At 46.6% G+C, this 22,981-nt stretch overlaps 1 protein-coding gene across 1 annotated transcript in view; it reads left to right on the top strand.

Moving 5' to 3' along the window:
- LRCH2 (leucine rich repeats and calponin homology domain containing 2) overlaps positions 1-22,981 on the top strand; it is a 973,671-nt gene that overhangs the window by 336,778 nt on the left and 613,912 nt on the right. The window contains exon 7 of the mRNA XM_078688532.1: positions 18,561-18,648. Within this exon, the coding sequence (XP_078544658.1) occupies positions 18,561-18,648 (88 nt within the window). The remainder of the gene's footprint in view (positions 1-18,560; positions 18,649-22,981) is intronic.

Below are 22,981 nucleotides of genomic sequence, written 5' to 3'. Positions count from 1 at the left end.
ATCGCTGTCTTACCCACACCTCTGGAGCTTTCCTGTCTGATTGGGTAGTGCCCAGTAATCGCGGGCGAAGGGGGCCGCTTGTGAACCGGAGCATTGCGGACCCCTCCCCAGCCGGTAGTATTTTGCTTGCGCAAATTGAGTGTCCTCTTCTACCTCAAGGCATACAGGTCTTCCTGCCCTCATCTGTGTTATACGGTCGCCCCCTCCTGTGAATTGTGGACTCTGGGGCTGTCTCCTATACTCCCCCACGCGACTCTGCTGCTACCATGGGGAAGCCGGATGGCCCACAGCCTAAACTAGTGTTTGATGCTGTTAGACCTGGCATCATTGGCGTGGGTCTCCCTTCCTCTCTTCGCTTCCTATCTCTTATGTTGGCTGGATTTAGATGCTCTGGGTGCCGTGCCACTGCTAATCAGTGCCACAGCGCGAATGCTCCTTGTGTAAAGATGACTGTATGAATTAGAATAACCATAATGCCTAGCTAGATCTGTGTAGTATGTTCTAATAGCGAGTTACCCGCCATTTCACTGTTACTATAGTGAAGCGATCCGTTCTTATAGGCAGAAATGGGCAGGTTGAGGATTACCTTCTATAATCCTATCTGACCCCAGGAACCTAATAGGAACTTCGAGTTTGCTATGTTTATATGCTCAGGACATTGAGATACACCTTTTTAGTAAGGACCATTTATAGATCCCATGTTTGGAAATGCCTCTTCTGAAAACACTGTAGTTTCTTGCCTAGGCTTTACTGTAGGCTTTGCTAGTATGTGTATTGGCCGTCTGGTTTTGGAGCTGCAGGGCCAGCTGGGTCAGACCTGGCTGGAGAGAGAGATCGATATTCAGAGCATGGAGAGGGGTGACTCTTTGACCCGAGCAAGGCCGTGCCTGGCAAGGTGAATGATGGCTCCACCTCCTACTGGGCCTCTGATAGCAGACCCTCTCATTCTCAAAGGGCAGGATGTCTCCACGTAAACCAAGTGCTCCCCGACCCCACCGAACTGGTTCTGGCTGGATGCAGTGATTTGTGACTTTAGAGAACAAAGACATTTTAGGTATAAAACGCTGCACTGAAACCTTGTTCAGTGTGTTCCTTCTGGATGTCAAGACAAAACTCTGTCCGAGTGAACAGAGTAAAGGACTTTGAAACTTTCACCAAGCTTGCTGAAGAAACTACCCGAGGGCCTGAATCGAGAGTGCCTCCTGTTGAAGTCTCAGGGACAATTGACTTCACCCCGTCAGCCGTCGGAGTTCCTGTGCGAGGAATCCTACTTGCAGGTGAGGTCTCCGTCGAGTAATCCGGAGCCTCTAGTTCTACTGTGAGGAACGCAGACTTGTAACCCTTTGCTGAACCTGTGCGGGCCGCTGCAGCTGAGGGAGCTGCCGTCGCTGAGAGCCCACCTGAATTAGAACTTTCGAAACCTCCGCTATATCTGCGTCTGCCGCTTCAGCTTATAGAGAGCTGCTGCTGCTGAGAACCCTCCTTGCTTTGAACCCTCAGAACCTTCGCTAAATCTCTGCGGGCCGCTGCATCTAAGAAAGAGCTGCCACCCCTGAGAGCCCGCCTGAAGTTGAACCTTCGGACCCTTCGCTGAATCTGTGTGGGCCGCTCCAGCTAAGACAGAGCTGTAGATGCTGAGCGCCCACTGTTGTGCCAGCCTGTTTGAGATCATCCTTTGTCCTGTGGGTCGCCTCAGCTAAACGAGCGCTGCTGCCGCTGAGTGCCCGCACTTTGGCCAACTTCGCATGATCGTGGTTCGTCCTGTGGGCCACCGCTGCAAAGAGAGAGCTGCTGCCGTTGAGTGTCTGCACCTGTGCCAACGTTGCATCATCGTGATTTGTCCTGTGGGCCGCCGCAGCTAAGAGAGAGCTGCTGCTGTTGAGTGCCCGCACCTTTGCCAACTTTGCATCATCGAGATTTGTCCTGTGGGCCACCGCAGCTAAGAGAGAGGTGCTGCCGCTGTGAGCCCACCAAGGAACTGCAAGACGACCATCGCCACTACCAGCACGGGCCGCCACAACCGCATGCTGCTCCTGCTGAGAGCTGAGAGCCCACCTGTTCAAGAGTGCCTGAATCATTGTGTGTGCACGCTGCGGACCCCTGCAGCCAAGGCTTGTGGTCGCTGGGAGTCCGCCTGTCACTGTCTCTGCTTGTTCGAGAAGCTGCGTGCTGTATCCCCTCCCAATGGCAGGTACCTGGTGCGCAACGGGTCGCGTAGGCCCAGGCCTTGAACTCAGTCATTGTCACAGTCTGGTGAATAAGTTATTGCCTTTTTTGAGTCCCATCTGGTTTACGTGCATTGTAGCTTGTTGAAACGCTTTGAGAGTCTTGAGTTAAACTTTAGATAAAGATATTATTTTTCTATACCTACTTCAGTTGTGTCCTTTTGTGGTGTCGTTACTGCCTCATTGTGCATGGTCACAAATGCTTCACACACTGCCTCGGAGATACGCCCAACTGCTCGTGCTACGTTACCACAGGGTTGAGCAGGGGTTGTCAAATGGGATAGCCCACTTGCCCTGACTTAGGTAGACGGGTCCCTATTTGGACATTGGCGCCAGCCACTGCCAACTAGAGAACGCCATTTCTAACAGATGCCAAGAAAGTTGCCTCGGAGTATTCGATCCAGACAGTTGGAGAGTCATTGCAGGCACAGTCTTCGCCTCCTGGGGAAGAAGCCAAGGCGCTACTCCTTGCCCTGCGACATAGCCTGTCTGACCTGTCAGGAAAGATGGACACCATGAACAACCGGCTGGACTTCCTGGTCCAGAAGGTGGACAAGCACGATGGTCAGATTAAGGAAGGTGAGCGGCGCATATCGGATAATGAAGATACTACCTCACCAACTGCAGCTCCAGGTGTCACAAATGGATAAACTCAAGGTGATAGCTGCCAAGAATGAAGACCTTGAGGTACGTAGTCGCCGGAAGAACATTCGAATAATTGGCATACCAAAAAGCTCCAACGCTGGCCACATGGGAGAGTATGTCGAGTGGCTATTGCAGGGGGCCAGTGAGGAAGACCCGTTCTTGTCCCCGCTTATTGTGGAGAGGGTGCATCGTTTCCTATGTCCACATCCTCCCCAAGGCGGGCAGTTTGGTGAAGCGATTATGAAAATGAAATCGGGGAAAGCCCCGGGTTCCGATGGCCTACATGTTGATTTTTATAAATCTTATTCAAATCAGTTGGTCCCAGTGTTACGGGAGGTATAGCTTGGAATCAAAAGCTCAGGAGGCCCACATTCTTCCAGACTCTATGAGGGAGGTGCTTATCATTTCACTCCTGAAGCCCGGGAAGCCTGCGGATCAGAGCGATTCGTACAGGCCTCTATCTCTTAATAATACAGATACAAAGATACTAGCGAAACTTCTGGCGAACCATCTCAGCCTTTTAATGGAGAAGTTGGTGTTACCTGATCAGGCAGGTTTTATTCCAGGGAGGGCGACCTCCCTTAACCTGTGCACGCTATTCTCCATTATGCACAACGTTGCCCCCAACTGGCGCTTGTGGCTGTCTTTTTAGACGCCACGAAAGCCTTTGACTCAGTAGAGTGGGATTATTTTTTCACCGTACTTCAATGTATGGGTCTCCCTGTTCGGTTTCGGTCATGGATCCGCCTCCTCTATGCCTCTCTGACAGCACGGGCGAGGATTAATGGCCACACTTCTTCCCCTATCCGGCTCACACGGGGCACCCACCATGGCTGCCCCGTTTCCCCTTTACTATTCGCTCTTGCGATAGAGCCCCTTGCTGCAAAAATCCAGCAGCACCATCAAGACAAAGCCCTTTGATGCTTTCTTCGTCCCATATTGAACTCTCCTTATGCGGACGATGTCACTTTATATGTGAAGAGCCCAATCCAAAATATCAATCCGCTCCTTCGACTTTCTTCATCTTGCCTGGGAATGTAGCGCAGTACACGCATATTGGTAACAGGTTCTCGCGGTATTGGAACTCATGACTATCCTAGAAATTCCATGCTCCCCACATTTAGTATACTACTGGCCAGTTGAAGGGTTGCTTGCAGGTGGGGCAGAGGCAGAGCGATGAAATATAAGGAATGGCTCCAAGATATGATCCTTTGGCAGGAACAAATACATACCTACTCCGAGTGCCTTCCCCTATCGTCTCGGCCGTGGGACATCTGGGACCCCCTAACTATGTATCTCATAGAACATCCCCTTACACACACTATGGACTCATGTTCGCAGTGTCCCTAAGGTGTCTGCATTCTGTTGTCCTTTGGGGCAAATGTACTCTGGATATCACTATGATGTGTCAATTGGTGCTGTTTGTGTTTTTCAATATGCATATGTGCGGTATGAAAGATGGCTGGGTTGACAGGACTTAGTATTGATGTCTCCAGCACATTTATATGCCTCTTTTGCTATTCTCAAATGCGGAGTCATCCTATGTACTGTGTATGATCATGCTTTGATATATTTTATGTACTGGAACCACTTGTTGGTAATGTTTGTATAAATGATAAAACAATAACAAAATATTTTTTTTAAAAATTAGACCAAAATTAAAAATATCCAATAAGTAGAACTTGATATATGAATGTGTAAAGAATAAATAGTAACATTTTGCTTAGAAGCAATAAGCACTTACTTGAGTATCTGGTCGAGCTGGACTGTGCATCAGTTTTGGTCACAGCATTGAGGCCTCTATAGTCCACACAGAATCTCATCTCTTCCTTACCACCCTGGTTAATGCTTGGGGACTAGGCCGGCCCAGAGAAACTCAAATGACTCTATGAATCCCAATTCCAGCATCTTGCTTCCTTCAGCTTTGATGTTCTCTTTCACATGATAAGACTGCCTGTATATTTTATTCTTGACAGGTAGACTTTCACCAGTGTCCACATCATGGGTAAACCAGCTAGTCTGACCAGCGGCCAGAGAGAAGAGCTCAGCAAACTGATTTAAGACTTGCTTGCACTCATTCTGCTGGTGGGCAGTGAGGGTGGTTGGCAAGACCACTTCATCCACTGACGACTCATCGTTAGGATGGTTGTACAGGAGGTCAGGGAGATGTTCACTCTCTGTTTCCTGATCCATATATGTAACCATCATCATGGTCACATCTGCCCTGTCATAGTAGGATTTAAGGCAGTTTACATACCCTCCTGGAGTTCCTGCAAGAGCCAAGGTCAACCAGATAGGTGACCTCCCCTTTTTAGGATAAGGTAGTGTCCACTCCACTTATCTTGGAGAGCCCTAGGAGCCACTGACTCCAAAAACCACACCTTCTGCTGTGGTTGGAATTCAACCATAGCAGCTTTTTGGTCATACCATTGCTTATGGAGCTCCTGGCTGGCCTCGCATTTTTTATTTGCTTTCTCCATGTATTCAGCCATCCTTGAGCAAAGGCCAAGTATATAGTTCACTATATCTTGTTTAGGCTCAACAAGAGGTTGCTCCCATCCTTCCTTCACAAGGCACATTGGTCCCCTGACAGGATGACAAAATAAAAGTTCAAAGGGGGGACCCCCACTCCCTTCTGTGGCACTTCCCTGTAGAAAAAAAGCAGACAGGAAGTAAGACCTCCCATCTCCTTCTGAGTTTTTCAAGGACTCCACCAATTGTACCTTTCCTGGTCTTGATGAATCTTTCAACAAGGCCATTACACTGAGAATGGTAAGGGGTAGTGAACATGTAGGTCACTCCACACTCCTTCCAATTGTGTTTCAGGTAGCCAGACATGATGTTTATACCTCTGTCTGACACCACCTCTTTAGTGAAGCCCACCCTGGTAAAGATACCAATGAGGGCCCTAGCCACTACAGGGGCGGTAGTCCTAAGAGGAATAGCCTTTAAATACCAGGTCACATGATCCACTGCCACCAGAATATGTATGTTTCCTGATGCTATAGGAAGGTCAAGGGGACCAACAATGTCAATCCCAACCCTCTCAAAGGCAACCTCAACAACTGGAAGTGGAATTAAGGGAGGGTTTGGGTGGCCACCTGTCTTACCACTGGCTAGATAGGTGGCTCCTTCCCTTTTTGGTGCATCCCTGGCCCATAGAAGGGTCTCACTAGCCTACTCCAAGTTTTGGTCTGGCCAAGGTATCTATCTAGGGCAATATCATGGGTCAAAGTGAGAAGGAATTCCCTAAATGTCTGGTGCACTACCAATCTCCTAGTGGCACCAGGTTTGGGGTCTCTGGCCTCAGTGTACAGGATTCCCTCCTCCCAATAGGTCCTGTGGGAACTACTGACATCAACTCCTTCCTGAGCAGCAGCTTTCTGTTGCAGAATTTAAAGAGTGGGACAGGTTTTCTGCCCCTGGGGCACAGATCTTCCCTAGAGGGTCCCCCTAGGCCCAAAATATCAGCCTAGTAAGGCTCCAGCTCCTGAGGCTCGGTTCCCTCTAGGGTGACTCTTCTTCCTCCCGAGTAGAAGGGTCTTGTGTCTGATTCGAAGCTCGTTCCCCAGCCTTCCTGCCTATTCTCCTGAAGGGCTGGGACCTTATTCCATCCCAGCTTTCCTGCCATTTCTCCTGGAGGGCTGGGACATTATTCCAGACTCCAGCACCTCTTTTCCACTCTGGTTTTGATGCACACCCATTGTCTGATTTCAAGAATTTCTGCATGGATTCTCAGTTCTGCCTCAGCCCATGCGGATGACTCCAAATCATTGGCAAGCAAACAATCAACTGGAATGTATAAAGACACTGCTACCTCTTTTTGGCCAGCAACCTCTCCCCAGTCACAGGACACCATCGCCATGGCATGGTTTGTTGTTCTATTGTCAGCACTGGTGACTGGATAGGTCCTTCCCGGCAGATACAGTTCAGAGGGAACCAGTTGCTTACCATGGTTACACTAGCACCAGTGCCTCTCACTGCCTCCACCCTAACCCCATTAATAACAGGATGCTGTCTGTATTTTGGCATATTAGTGGGGCAGACATCTAAGGTGGCTACATCCACATCCCATACTAAAGTCACCTCACTGGGCTTCCTGACGTGGCCAATACTCTTCTGAGATCCCATCTGGAGATTGTCAACTGCAATTTCTGCAGGTGGACTAGAGGCATTGTTTTACTTTTTATAACCAGAGTCTCTGGTTTAGTGCTCTGCATTTCTACAGTCCTGGCACCAAGCCTTCTTGGGATCCCAGTTCTTTGTGGCGCCGCGGCCAGGGCGACTGACGCTGGAATCTGGGGACCACGGTTCGATCCCCGGCTCCGGCGGCAGGTTAGCCCAGCACCATGTGACTCTGGGCAATAGCTCGCTTAATCTTCCCGACGGCCCCCAGCGCCTAGAGACCCTTACGGGTGATTGTGCGCTTTACAAATGTGGACTTTACTTTACTTTACCTGGTACCCACCATTTGGCTGTGAAGAGCATTGGGCCCTCTCTCCTGAAGAGGGTTTTTGGGCCTGGAGAAGACTTTGTTTTTAGAGTTACCCTCTTTCCCGTGGGGGAGGGGTGTTGACCTTTTTCATTTGGTCTCCCCACCAGTGGTAGTTTTGGTCACCCTTGTTTAGACCTAGTAGTCTACAAAATCTACCCAGGTCTGGCTCTGTTTTTTGTTAGCCTCCCAGAACCAGATTCTATACTCTTCAATGGTAAATAGAAAAGTCCTCAATCAGGGTACCCTTCATGAGATCATAGGATGCAGCATCTTTCTCGTTGAGTGCCAGGAGTCTATCCCTGCACTTTCCTGAGAACATTTCTCACAGCATAGCACTCCACAGTTTCTTGTTGACCTTGTCTGCTAAGGCGGACTCGCTCAAAGTCAATGAACCACTTGGTGATATCATCACCCTGAAATAATTTTGAGACAAACCCTTTGGGGATTTTAGGATCAAAATAATCACTTTTTTCCCTATTTATTATTATGCTGCCACCAGAGATGGGTCCGAGCCCCAACTCTTTTCTCTCTTTTTCTATAGCTAGGAGTTGGGCTTCTATAGCTGCCCTCCTGTCTAATGTGTTCTGATCTTCTGTAAGATCAGGGTCATCCTCTGATGCTCTTTGTCATACTCTTCCAAAAGCTCCTGGAGCTGTGATTTGGTAGGGTTTGATCCAGTCTTGAGGGCATACGTTTTACACAAGTCTCTAAGCTGTCTCATTGGCAAGGACATGTAAGGTATGAGGTAGAGTTCCTCCACCTGTACCAGGTCCTCTGGAGTATTGTTTCGAGTACCCATTATTTTTACTAATTTGGGAACCTTTTTGGAGAGGAAAAAAAAAACTAACAACCCTGGTTTCTTAACTAAGGTAAGATTTGGATTTCTAAAACAGTTGTATGTGCACTTTCAGTCGAAATTGCATCATTTTCCAGGCAAATAGTGGAGGCTAACCATGTCCAAAAGAGGCACTTACCTACAGTGACCAATATTACTTTTCCTCTGATACTTAAATTTAGCGGCGAACCAGTTCTTAGACCCATTTCAATCAGATAATATTATTGAGAGTTCTTTGGCATTCTGAACAGATGTGTTCTATGGAGTATTATGTTTTGGGGTTGTTTGAAATACTTTTTATAAATGCTCAAGGAAAATTAAAAAAAGTATATTCTAATAGGCGTTTGACTAAAAGCAAAAGCTCAGTGTGTTAATATGCATCTTTGCAGAAATCTACGTGAAATCAAAGGGTCATGATTTTGTATCTTGGCAAAGTCAAACCCATGTATCAACCTTATGTGATTGATGAGCCATGATCTTTATAGTAACATTTATTTTAACAATGGTTTTGAAGCCTAAGAATGTATTACGCAATATAAGCACACGTTATTTTTCGTGTTCCTAAACAGTGAACTCTGATGCATACCCCAGATGTGAATTTTCACATTCCGCTTGGAGTGTAGAACAGTTTATTTAACTGAAATAAGTGTTCTAATTAATTGCAGAATGTGCCTTAACATTGCCATGTACATTTGTCAAAAAGAATGTTAACTTTTTGGTATACTGCATTCCTTAGTGTGCCAGTGTGATGACCGTTACTTTTGGTGGATTTCTGCTACCACAGCTGTGCTTTTTGTGTGTGTAGGTATGTTGGGAAAGATTGAAATAATGATTTGGTGGTTGTTCAGGGAATTTTATGTCCCACCTACTAGACGGCATATGTACTCCCTGTTGTGAGACATATTGTTAGCTTACAATAGGCTTAGAGCCCGCCCATTGCTTACCATTTGTTTGCTTTATTGTCACTGTCATTTTCTTGCTTCTTATTGGTTAGCGTGCAAGGGCTTTACTTCCTCTTCTTTTGTTTGACCGAACCCTGGAGCATGGCTGAAGTACTTATCTCCATCCACTGCTACTTGTTTCTTTGTGATCAAGCACTCCACCAGACAGCGTGTGCTTTTCAGCTGTCTCCCTGCTGGACTTTTTCTTCTCTCCTCGGCACTGATTTCTCTCACTCTTCTACTGTTCCTCACCTTCACTCACGTTGCTGTTTCTCGCCAATGTTTTTCTGTTTCGCCACCCGCTCTACTCCATGGTGCTATCGTTTGCTTGTGTGCTTCTGTGCTCCCTGCTCTCTTCAAAGTTACTTTTTTGTACCTGTGTGCTTGTGTGCTCCATTGTCACCTCCATTTTGCTGTTGTTTGTCCGTGTACTTCTCCCCCACCACTCAATGTTGCTGCCTCTTGGTCGTGTGCTTCTCTGCCCCCAGTACTTTGTGTTGCTTCAGTCCCACCCTCTCCCCAACCCCTGTTCAATGATATAAAAAAAGCTATAACTTGACCATGTTACATTGTAGGCACACACATGCATTCAGCACACATGTGCTTGCCTACAAATTGACATGACCAAGTGCTCCCTTTTTTTTTTTTGTTTAATCTGTCCCTCATGTTATCCAGCATTGGCATGGCTGCTCTACAGAATTAAGAAATATATTTGACAGAGCAAACCGGTCTCTCAGTCGAGATCTATTGGTATTGCAATGCTTTTTCCCATTTTGCATTTTAGTCTGCTGGTGGATGTGCCTTAGCCAGTGTCTGCTGAAGCCGAGGGCGTTGCTGCTATGCCTCTCTGGGATAAATGAAAAGCCAATTGTATTAATCAAGAGAATGCTGCACAGGTCAATTGGAAATGGATTTTTAACTCATTGGGGTTTTGACCTTTGTGAGGGTTTGACAACACATTTCCTACACTGCTCCCACATTAATCAATTTTTCAAGAAGAGTGTTGTAACAGGGTTGGAAATGCTGCACTGGCATAAAGGTGGTAATTTTGTATGTAATGTGCGCATTCTTGAAGTGATGATGCCCAGCCCTTCCATGATGGTTGCAGTGAGATCATTGTTGGCTTATATATAACTTTATTACCACAGCTGCCTGTGGGCCTCAACCTGCAGGTTTGGGGTAACCTCTCTCCATCTGTGCACCCACCCATCCATCCAGCCATAAAGCACTCATTTGCGCATCCATTCATGCCATCACCCGTTAATTCCCTCTGTCACTCATCCGTGCCTCGATCCTTGCACTCCTTCATGCATTCAACCATTAATTTATTCTTATATTCATCCGTCCACACACACAAACTTGTCAATCAAGAAGCACTTTAAATGAGAAAGTATCCATACCGATTGGCTTTGTCAGTGCTTGTTTATATTATGCCTCTCTAATTACCGACAAGTGGACTAGTGAGATTGTAGTGGAACTATAATTATACAAATGTTCCAACCCTATTGATAGATTGGGTTTAGAATTTTTGTGCACGTTTTAAACAACCTTTACTTGCTAGTGTTTTTCAGACATGTTAACTAGTAAAAACCATATTGTTATAAGTGTTATGAGATGCCCCTGAATCGGGAAACCTTGTAAGCGTTATTCATGTGAGGAATAATACCTATAATTGGACAACCAGTTTGCAAGTAACTGTTATTTGCCCAAAATGTCGGCCCGTTTAGGCCTTGTCTAGACAACGCAGTCGCTGTATCTTCGAGACGTTTTGTGTTCAGTCATTTGGCTAAGAGACCTCCCTTTGGTTAACACTGGTTTACTTCCCTGTCACTTCATTTGCTTGCTTTTGATTGGTCAGCCGCTTACTTTCTCTTCTTGTGCTTGTCCCTCCCCTGGATCATGGACACATTACTTGTCCAGAGAGGTTTATTCCTGGTCAATCCTGGTGCACTCAGCCCCCTTGCAAGGGCCCTTATGACTTGCACATGGGAGAGCTAATCCACTGCAGCTGCTCCGGCAGGACACTGGCAGATCTGTGCATGTGCCATCAGTATCGCGAGAGCACCAGCAGATCTCGGTTCCCTACCGTCTGGTGCACTAGGGCACCAACCGATCTGTGCGAATCCCGCACCATCAAGGAGCATATTGTACATATTGAAGACTTGCCTGTACGGGAACAACCTCGTCATGTTTTATTTTTTGTATCAGTACTTATTGCAGTCCAGCAGCAGCTCTTTTTTTCTTAATTTCTCTTCCAGGGGATCCTCATCAATAGTCATAAGCATTAGAATATTCCTGCCCATGCGCGGGACCCCAGAAACACTATATTATATGTGCCCCACATATATATATACTCACTACATAATAGAAGTTACTTGCTGTTGTAATTTGCTGCCATGCAAGCCCATTAAAACCGACTGTTATTTTCAAACCTCTTGTGGCAGTCTTCAATTGGGGTTCCTGTACTCGTGTGGATTTAAGGCGGCTGCTTCCCGGTCGCGAAGACAGCTCACCACCACAGCTGTGGGTCCTGAGCAGGCTCCAGAGGGAGTCTTTCTCGCACAAGGAAGAGGTTCTGAACTGGTGACTTTACAGGGAGCCACTCGTTTGGGCGCATAGTGTGGCTACGAAGCAGGGCAGCACTTGGACAGTTTGGTAAGCTTCAGCCCACTGGGGAAACAATTGTGGTTTTAAGAATAAACAGCGCTCCCACATGGGACACCTTAATGAACTACAATATCCAGAAGGTCGTGGTGTCGGCCACGCCCCCGCTTTTGGAGTCAGGTGTTTAATTACCGGTGCATTGACACCAGCGCTGTTAGCATTTCTTCACACGCCACTGACGAAGAGAGCAGGAGGCTCTTGAAACGCGTTTGGCGAGGACTACAGAATAGAAGTTACTTGCTGTTGTAATTTGCTGCCATGCAAGCCCATTAAAACCGACTGTTATTTTCAAACCTCTTGTGGCAGTCTTCAATTGGGGTTCCTGTACTCGTGTGGATATATATATATATATATATATATATATATATATATATATATATATATATATATATATATGTGTATATATATATATAAAAACAAGCAATAGAAAGCATTTGTGTCTATGGGCTAGCCCATAGGTCTTCTAGAGGGAGGTCCCCAGCCAAGAAGAGCTCCAAGAGGTCCGTAGAACCTTCAAAGGGCGAGTCTTCTCGTCCTGCAGCTTCAGCGTCGGGCTCGGCGCTGAGAAAGGAGCAACCGGTAGGTCATTCGTCGAAAAAACGACATTTATCACCGTCGACGGTGGGCTCGCCGTCAAGAAAATCAGGTATGTCGTCGAGATGTCAAGACCCTCCGCCATCGTCAACTCGGCGACGATCGGCGTCGAGAGATAAGACCCCTCCGCCGTCGTCAACCAGGCGGCGATCGGCATCGAGGGGCGTTACACCTCCGCCGTCGTCGAGAAGTGTGACTCCTCCGCCGACGTCAACCAGGCGACGTTCGGCGTCGAGGGGTAAGGAGCCTCCGCCTTCGTCGTCATCACGACGTTCGGCGTCGAGAGCTGGCTCACCTCCGTCGTCGCAGGCTAAGCGACCGACGTCGAGAGCCCCAAGTCCTCCGCCGTCGAGGAGGACATCTTCGTCGACGTCGCGTCGATGTTTGGCGTCGAGGGCGACCAATACCCCTCTGCCGACGTCACGTAGACATTCGAAGTCAAAGGCAGCTCCGTCGTCGGCAACACCACGCCGCTCGACGTCGAGAGACCATTCCTCACGTCGGAGGCATATGACGTCGGGATCGCCTGATCCACCGGCGCCACAGAGATAGTTGGCGTCGAAGGAAAAGACTCCGTCGACGGTGGGACAGCACAGGTCGTCGTCGAGGGATCATTATCGCTCGGAGTCGAGGCATGCACCTTCTGAGCATTCGACGTCGAGGTGCCATGAACGGTCCAGATCGAAGTCGAGACACCATGAACGAGAATCCAGGGAGGTTTCAGTGATCCTAGTGACTGAATCAGCCTCCCGTCATTCTTCTGGTTCTTCCAGATCACGATCCAGAAGTCCTCGCAGATCTAGAAGTCCTGCCCGCAGACCTCCCACCGAGGGTGTGCAGTTGTCTCCCAGATGGAATAGGCCTCTGCACCATTGGCGAGAGTCGGGGGCCACAAGACGGCTGCAAGAATATGTCAGCCCAGTGCCCAGATCTCCACTGCAATGTTCTTGGCCCCAGCATCAGTTAGAGCGGTTCCTGCTCGCATCCAGAAGAAGTATAAGGCCGCACCCTCTGATCCGACCTTTGTGAAAACGGACCCTCCCGCCGACTCAGTAGTTGTGGCGGCGGCACGAAAGACCCACTCAGTCGCTCCCTCCTCCTCAACTCCTCCTGATAAGGACAGCAAGTTGCAAGACTCGTGGGGCCGCAGGGTCTGCAGTTCTGCCGCTTCGACGCTGAAGGTTTCTAGCGCGGCTGCGCTTTTGGGCAGGTACGACAGAGCCTTATTGGACTCAATGGAGCGTTTTAAATCCAAATTACTTAACCCCTTCGACGCTCATGACGAGCTGGGCTCGTCATGCAGTAGCCTCCTGCTACGCTCATGACGAGCCCAGCTCGTCATGAATGTGCGAGGATCGCGAAATCCCAGCACAGCAGGGGAATTCCCATAGCATCCAAGAGGTTAAGGAGGACCAGCACGACTTCGAGGAGACCCTGACGGAAGGAAGTATTGTGGCTAATCAGATGATTAGCACTGCTGCAGATGGTGCGATACTGGTGGGACATACCTATGCCCATGGGATATGTGCCAGGCGTTCTTCATGGATGCGCCTGACGGGCCTCAAGCCCGATGCACAACAACGCATTCTGAACCTCCCGTTTACCGGCACATCTCTTTGGCCAGCACACGGATGACGAAATGAGTCGGATGAAAGCCGAGCTCGACACCGTCAAGGCAGTCGGCCTAGAAAAAAAGAAAGAGTTCAAACGCCGTTTCAAGACCAACAGCGGCAGAGGGGCTCAACAGAGGGGTCAAACCCCTCAGTGGTCCCAAAACAAACCCCAGGGCAAGACCCAGTTTCGGGGTGGTAAAGCCAACCGAGGGAGAGGAGGTCACCAGCAGTCCTCTACTTCGACTAGAGGAGGAAAACAATGAGCGCTGGCTTCCCCTGGCGCCGTTGTCCACTCAAGTGGGAGGAAGTGTTTCAAAACATCTGGCAGAGTGGGTCAGCATCACGAACGATCGGTGGGTGCTGAATACACTGCGCAATGGATATGCTCTTCGTTTCCGTGCGCCTCAACAGGATATTCCCCCAAAGAAATCTCGTCCGCACCAACTCGATCTGCTCCGAAAAGAGGTGAAGGCTCTTCTCCAAAAACAAGCTATAGAAGAAGTGCCTCCCTCTCAAAGGGGAAAAGGAGTCTACTCCAGATACTTTCTTGTCCCCAAAAAGGATCAGGAAAACAAGTTCCGGCCCATCCTGGATCTTCGTGTTCTGAACACGAACATAGTCAAGGAGAAGTTCCGCATGCTTGCTCTTCACCAAATATGTCCACATCTGCAAGTAGGAGATTGGATGTGTTCGATGGACTTGCAAGATGCCTACTTCCACGTTCCAATTGTCATGCGACATCGGAAGTTCTTAAGGTTTCTGATAGGCACCAAGCACTACCAATACAGGGTCCTGCCTTTCTGGGCTAAATTCAGCACCGAGAGTCTTCACCAAATGCATGGCAGTGGTGGCAGCCTTCCTGCACAAAAAAGGATTTTTCGTCTATCCCTACCTCTCCTCAGCAAGTAGAGAACGATTTCCACCTTTGTCTGCTACAATTGCACAGACTCGGCCTCCACGTCAACATGGAGAAGTCAGTAGAACTACCGACCCAATCCATACACTACCCGGGCTCCGTTCTGGATACAAAACTGGGAAAAGCGTATCCTTCGGAGGAGAGACTATTTTCAGTGCAGCAGAAGAGCAGAGTTCTACTACAGTCCCAGAATCCAACAGCGCGTCAAGTGGCGTCTCTGCTGGGTTCCATGGCGTCCTGCATCTTCCTGATTCCTCACGCCAGGCTGAGGATGCGAACTTTGCAGCAGGCTCGGGAGGATCAATGGGATCAGTCGACAGGGCTCTGGGAAGACCGGATCTACGTTTCCCAGGTGACAAAGACCTCCATCAAATGGTGGACTCACCCTCGCAACCTTCTGGTGGGAGTGCCTTTTCACCAACCTCTCCCGACACAGTCTATAGTCACAGACGCGTCTCTCCAGGGCTGGGAGCACACATGGGGTGTCTGCAGATTCAAGGAAGGTGGTCAGTAAAAGAACAGACCTACTCTATCAACATGCTAGAGCTTCGAGCAGTCCATCTGGCTCTGAAGTCCTTCCTTCCTGCACTCGAATCACATTCTGATTCGGACAACACGACGACCATGTTCTATCTGAACAAGCAGGGCGGAACTCAGTCGCGTCCTCTCTCTCCTCTCTCTCAGGAGGCACAAGCCATATGGCACTGGCTGCTTGCCCGGAACCTCACAGTAGTGGCGGTGCACCTCCCAGGAGAGCTAAATATCAAGGCCTACGCACTCAGCAGGCACTTCGAAGATCAGCCAGACTGATCCATTGCTGGGGTCGTCCAGAAATAGACCTGTTCGTGGACGACGAAAACTCAAAATGCCACGCCTTCACGTCCAGATTCCACCGTCCAGGGACAAGGGGGAATGCCTTTTTGATGGACTGGTCAGGGACATTTGCTTACGCATTTCCTCCTCTGCCCCTGATTCCGAAGGTGGTGTCCAAACTCATAAGATCGAGGATGATCATGATCCTGGTAGCACCGGACTGGCCTCGGCAGTGGTGGTACCCGGACCTTCTACAGCTGTCGGTATTTCCACCCAGGAGACTGCCCTGCAGGCCGATTCTTCATCCCAACCTTCCCTCACTGCACTTAACAGCATGGCTCCTGAGATCATACAATACGGACATTTAAATTTGCCATCTGATTGTATGCACATTTTAAAGGAAGCAAAACGACCCTCCACTAGAACGTCTTGATCCCTCTTCAACACAGGAGGAGGTGATTCTGCCTTACTTGTTGTACTTAGCAAGATCTGGTCTTAAATATGCTTCGATAAGGGTGCACCTCTCGGCCATTACGGCTTATAGGAAGTCTCCTACTCAGCCCTCCTTCTTCCAGATGGAGGTGGTCAAGGACTTCTTACAGGGGTTGAAGAAAGTGTACCCCCCTGTTAGAAACCCTTCTCCCCCGTGGGAATTAAACCTAGTGTTGTCTAAGTTGATGGGCCCCCCTTTGAACCCATCCACAGATCTTCCTTGCAACACCTATCGTGGAAGGCGGCTTTTCTAGTTGCAATGACATCAGCGCGCAGAGTAAGTGAGATACAGGCGCTGTGTACAAAAGAACCCTACACTGTTTCCCATCACAACAGAGTAGTCTTGAGGGCGCATCCATCCTTTTTACCCAAGGTTGTCTCTGATTTTCATATAAATCAGTCTATTTCTCTTCCCTCGTTTTTTCCAAACCCTACGACCCCGGCTGAGCGGTCGCTGCACTCTTTAGATCTCAAAAGAGTCCTTAAATTTTATTTGGAAAAGACCAAAGAGAGTAGGAAGACGGACCAATTGTTTATCAACTACGGTCCACTGAGGATGGGCTTTCCAGCTGCCAAAAGATCCATCTCCGGATGGATCGTCTCCTGCATTAAATTGGCTTATCAGCTTGCAGGCAAGCCCTTACTTTTATCACCTAAAGCACACTCTACTAGGGGGAAAGCGGCTACAGTAGCTTTCCTGCATGATGTCCCTATGCCAGAGATTTGCAAGGCTGCAACCTGGAGATCAGTTCATACCTTTACAAGGTATTACTGCCTAGAATCTGATTCCAGGACTGATACCCAAGAAAGGGCAAGCCTCTTTGAGGAATCTATTTGGTTAGCCTGCAGCCTGTATAAGCTTAGTTTTTCTAGGCTTAGGAATGTTATTACTGTATGGTTACTCCTTTGCCCGCAGGGAGATGAGGTGAGACTCGCTATTCTATTCTAATGCTTATGACTATTGATGAGGATCCCCTGGAAGAGAAGGATTAGATACTTACCAATAATCCTAGTTCTCTTCCAGGGGTATCCTCATCAAAGTCATAAGCAACCCTCCCGCCTCCCCGGGCAAAGGATCTTTATTAATTTGGAGATATTGTTAACCTATTTGTTTCCATGGTTTTTCAGTCTCCGAAAAGAACAACTGACCCAACTGACACCCCTGAGGCATGATGGGATACTGGGGGTCATGAGTGCCTTAAAGGCACGGTGTCAGTTTTTTGTAGCATGCAGCTACAGGTTAGCTTTTCAGTCTTTTAGACTGTGTGTTTGCAATGCAGCCTGGGAGCTTTCTATGCTTCCAGGATATAATGAGAATTTCTACTGTTTTTTCAGCATTAAAACAGTTTCAAACTTTGATGTTGTTTTTCATGTTCCTAATGCATATGTTTCATGTATGGTGGAAATTCTTTACAGCATAATCCAGCTCTATGGTTATTTTGGCTGCAATTGCTTGTTGTTATATATATATATATATATAAGTATATATATGTGGGGCACATATAATATAGTGTTTCCGGTGTCCCGCGCATGGCCTTATCACCAACCCCTCCCTGTTTATTCTTCCGTCCCTGTTACTTCTCCACCTCCCACCTGCCCTCTCGTACCGATTTCTTCTCCTTTTCTCACCTCCCGCTTCTCTTTTTAAACTTAACCCCAACCCCTCCCTTTTTTCTCTCTAACCGTCCACCCACTCTCTCGTCCTTGTTTCTTCTTCCTACGGCGTCCCTGTTTTTTCTCTCCCCAATGTCTCTGTTTCTCCCTCCCTGCCTCTATTTCTCCCTCCCTGCCTCTATTTCTCCCTCCCTGCCTCTATTTCTCTGTCCCTGCCCTCGTTCCTCACGCCCAGACTATTGCCAAAGCCAAAAACACGTCTAATGCTCTAGTCTCGTCTCAAAACAGTTCTTAATAGTTCTGCCTCTTCTTTGTTGTTAATCTCGTATTTGTTTGCAGTCTAATTTAGCCTGCACCATTGTTACTTTTTGTTTGTACCAACCCTGCCGTCTACTAAATTGCAATACTGAAGATAAATGGATTCATGACTGCTCCAGTATGGTTGCAGTAGATGGGTTAAGTAAGCCAAACAACCCCGAAGCACTCACCCTTTTTATTGTGATGTTGAGTCGTTAAAATTAGGCTGAAAATAGTCAGAAATACATAGTCAGTTGTTCTTTGAAGACCAAACTCCAGCCGTAATATTCAGACGTGAATGGTGTTTGTGCAAGAGTGCAGCACACCCTTAAATAACACATTGCACATTGTATCTTCTCCACGTGCCTCTTGAGGTGAAAGTTAACCCGTGTTTTGTTGATCGTCTTTCCTTACAGCATGGAAGACTTTTATCCCAATAAGAATCACGGCCCCGACTCAGGCATTGGCAGTGATAACGGGGATAAACGACTATCTACAACAGAAGTAAGTCTCGAGCTCCGAGCCAGAGTCTGTTGATACCTTTGTCAGTCAGCCTGAGAGAATGTATTTAATGTATTGTCAATATGTAAATATTCTGTTTGCAACGCATCCGAGTTTTCCTTTGTACTGTGGTAAGAAGGCACAGTGGCATGGATGTCGATTCACCAAAATGCCAGTGTTAGCGGAAGTGACATCATATGACCTTTGACCCTTGATCTTCCCAGGAAGTGATGCCACAAGGTCTTAACCCTGATGACATCATAATAATTGACACCATTGAAGTGCCACAATAAATGCATGATTAATAAAATGACACAATCTAGGCTGTCTATTTCAAATACCGCTTGAATTAGGTGCTGCCATGATATTCAAAGGGATTATTACTCGCTTCTCTTAGTATTACTTGAAGATATAGTGCTATACAACATCACTGGGAATCTACATGTTTGATACCGCAATAGTCCCGATGTAATAGTTTGCGGACGGCAATGAGAAATGTGTTGATATATCATAGAGAGAGAAAAAAAATGGTTTAAATAGGAAATATTTATGTCCACATATATGTAGACCATATATTGAGTATGAGCTATATTATTGGCCTAAATTATTTATTATTGTTAGTACGTTTTGGTTTAAGATAGTTTCAAAGTCTATATAATTCGTGAGAAGCACAGAGCTGAAGGTTTTATTCCGACACTTAATTTTTCATGTGCTCTCAGTAATAAAACATGGTAGTAATTTGTCTAAAAAGGCTTCTTTTCAGTTAATTTCTTATTTAATCAGAAGAAGGCACATTGCACACTGAATTTATAAATTTTACCTAACGTGATGTCCAGTCAGAGTCCCAGCGGCAGCTACAGAAAGTTAACCGTGCTCATCAAGGTACTGTTTAACTTCTGTTCTTGGAGTGGGCGCTGGTTATGTTTTTTAAAGTGGTGGTGCGTAATACTTTCCCTTGATTGTAGCGAGTGAGCCTGACAAATTTTAGGGAGAGTTCTGAAGGTTCTCCCCCCAAGAAAAGTTTGAGAAAATTGAAAAAAATATTGTATTTTAAATTTACTAAAAAGCCTCAGGCTCTGAAAAAGCACTCGTTAAATAATCAACTTTCATGGTAAGGCAAGCCAAATTAACCTTGCTCTCCCCCAGAGGTGATGCCATTTTTTCCAAAACTTGCTAGGGATGCCCCATAGGTCACAAATTACCTTGATTGTGCCAGGTCCAGGATATTGTCATGGGTGTCCGTTTAGTCTAAAAATTACATATTGTTTGCCACTGCTGGAATTTTGTGATTAGTGCTGTCCATAAACCATGGGTGACCCTTATGTCAAAAATTATGTCAAGGCCAGCTTTGTGTCATGAATGTCTCCCTCCTGTATACCATGGTTGTCCTCCCTTATGTGAAAAATACCCTTCAATTTGTCAGCACCACTTATTTGGTGCATCTGTGCCCCTTGCTATAAATTTATTACAGTATGCCAGCGCCAGGAGTTTTCCACAGGGGTCGCTATGCCAAGAATTACCTTGAGTTTGCTGGTGACAGTATCTACTTTGGTGGAAGGGACACTTAAAAAGTGATAATCTACATTATTTTTACATATTGGGTGCAATCAGAGTCTGCCCTAGGTGACCCAGAGGTGAGGGGGTCATGTAATTATAAGCAGGGTCCTTATAAAAGATGTTTTTATATGCCCTGGTGATAGAGAAATTGCATATTTCACTTCCCCCCGTTGTAGCAAAGTCCCTCCCAAAATTGACTTTGGTGCTATGAGCACTGTGTGGTGAGAATCCACATTGGTTTATACATATTTACGATCACCAAGGTCTCCCCTATGTGTCCATGGGGTGGGTGGTCATGTAACTATAAGCCGAGTCTTTATAAAAGATATTTTGTATGGTGATGGAGAAATTGCACGTTATTTTCCCAATTGTAGATAGGTAGCCAAAAGGATAACATTGCAGTAGTATATGGCTGCATAAATATTGCTAGGAATTGAATAAAATATAATTTAAAGACTTAAAAGAATGGTATTGACAACTCTAGCAATTCACCATTACTGAATTTATCCTAAATTGTACAGAAAATAAGTTTTAAGACTTTTCTGTCTGTAAGCCAAATTTTGTTGCAGTCTTCCCTGATTGGTTAGAGTTAAGATGATTAGCCAGGCTGAGTTGTTGAAGTGATAAGTGGCTCACCAGGAGAGAGACTATCTGCTGGAGAGGGCTCTGCTACACAGGAATGCCATTGCAGGGGTGGAGGTCGTAAAGCATGAGGCTTCAAAGGAGAAACAGGACAAGCAGGGAATGTCAGGACTGCCTACCCCATCCCCTCTGACCCGCTCAATAAGGTGTCCGACTCAACCGGGAGACCCAAGACTGCCACCTTCAACCGTGATCCGGATTCCAGTTTCGTCCTGCTGAAAAGCTCTGGCGGTCCGACTCCCAGAGTTTGATTGGGAGGTCCCTGAAAGTCAAACTGGTGAACCCTCTCAGAATCTGGACTGGTGAAGTGTGTTGAGGGACCTCGGAAGAAAAAGCTCCAGAAAAATGTGTAAGTCTGAAGGCAAATTTTTGATCAGGGCTCCCTGATTGGTGCAGCCACACTGTGCTCCATAGCGGTCGGCCTCAAACTTTGACTTTGGGCAGGTGACGCGCGACCAGATGTCCTAGAGTGGCGCTAAAGACTTTTAAGCACTATAAAGTGGTAATTCTTTAAAAAATAATATATTCAGTTCCCAATCGGGTTTTGTTGTTTTTGTGTTGTTCTACAAAAACATTCCTATTTTTATACATTGGTGTGGGATTTTTACTGTGTGTTGAGCCTTAATTATTTATTAAATTGGTGTTTTTAAATGCTTTACATGCCTGTCTCCTAAGTTAAGAACGATGATGGATTCAACCCAGATCTGTGACTGGGAGGTGAGTGTCTCAAAAGGTTCAGCGCTCCGTCCATCATCTCCTTGTGTTTGCTTTGTTTGCCATAAGTTGGCAGGGTATACCCAAAAGTGGGTCCCATGATCAATTTGCCACTGGATTCAAGCTGGCCTGGCTGATGAGCTGCCAAGGGATGAGCATGGAAATACTTTATTGAGACCTATACTGAGCCCTAGACTGTGTTAGTGGCCTTATTGCCAGTGGTAGCTGCATATTTAACACTACTGATTACCCACTTTCCAACATACACTCACGCTCTCACTCATTCATTGTTGCTCACTTCTACTAATTCATTCCCACTCATAGTTGCTCTCACTCACTGCTACTCACTCATTCTTTGGCATACTCCTTCACACTTATGCTCATTCATTCTCACCCACATTCTCTCAATTTTTTGCAGTCACTCTGTCTCACTCACTTATTCTCATTGACAGACTTTCTCGTACTCACTGGCACTTAGAGGTACATTTACTAAAACCAAAATAGTGCAATGCAGCGTAGAAACCAAAGTTGCTTCTCTGCGTTGTGCTAAGGCAAAATAGCATTTCAGAGTCGTATCTACTAAGATATGGTACTGCTGCTCTCTTCTCCGGCGAGGGCACACAAACAGGCAGTCTAGCACCACGCGTATTGCTTTACACCATGGTGCAAAGGTGTGCGCATGCTATGCTGCTTAGGTGTTTTACTCGAAGGGTAACCTTTCAGTACAAAATGAAATGCCTAGACAAATTTAAATACTTTTCACACATTGCATGTGAGTTGTATAGTGCAGCACACATGCAAAGTGTAAAAAAGTTATTGGAAATTAAAACATTTCTCCAACTTAATGCCTGCCTCAAGAAGGTGTTATTTTTTAAGTCCTGCCTGACATTTTTAGAAGATAGCACTTTGAATCAAAAGACCTTGGTTGTAGCATGGAAACGCCCATATAATACCAATTACGGACCCTGTGATGCTACTTTAAAGCTACTTTCCAGTGAAAAAAAAGTTTTGCACTGGAAAGTAAATAGTTTATCAAGTCTTAGCACCAGTTTGCGTGACTTTGCACCAGCACATAGTCTTGACGAATCTGCCCCCCAACCTGTCACTGTCTATCATTCTCACAACTTGTTGCTCATTGTTATTCAGTGTCATGCACACACATATACACATGCTCACACACACAAATGCGCACACATACACATGCTTACCCTCTCCGCATCCACACAACATACATTTAAAAGCATTTCATTGTACTTACCACAGCTACCAGATAAGGCCCTGTTCCACGTCTGGATGTTTCATTTTTATTATGCTAATAGTGAGTGAACTACAATTATTCACTATTAACTTAATAAGCAAGCATTGGCAAAGGTGATAGGTTTTGCCTATGCAAAATGTATTGCCTTTGTCAAAGTTTCTTTTA

This window comes from Lissotriton helveticus, chromosome 4_1 (assembly GCF_964261635.1).
Source record: "Lissotriton helveticus chromosome 4_1, aLisHel1.1, whole genome shotgun sequence".
Taxonomy (NCBI): Eukaryota; Metazoa; Chordata; class Amphibia; order Caudata; family Salamandridae; genus Lissotriton; species Lissotriton helveticus.
This window is presented reverse-complemented; position numbering and strand designations above follow the sequence as displayed.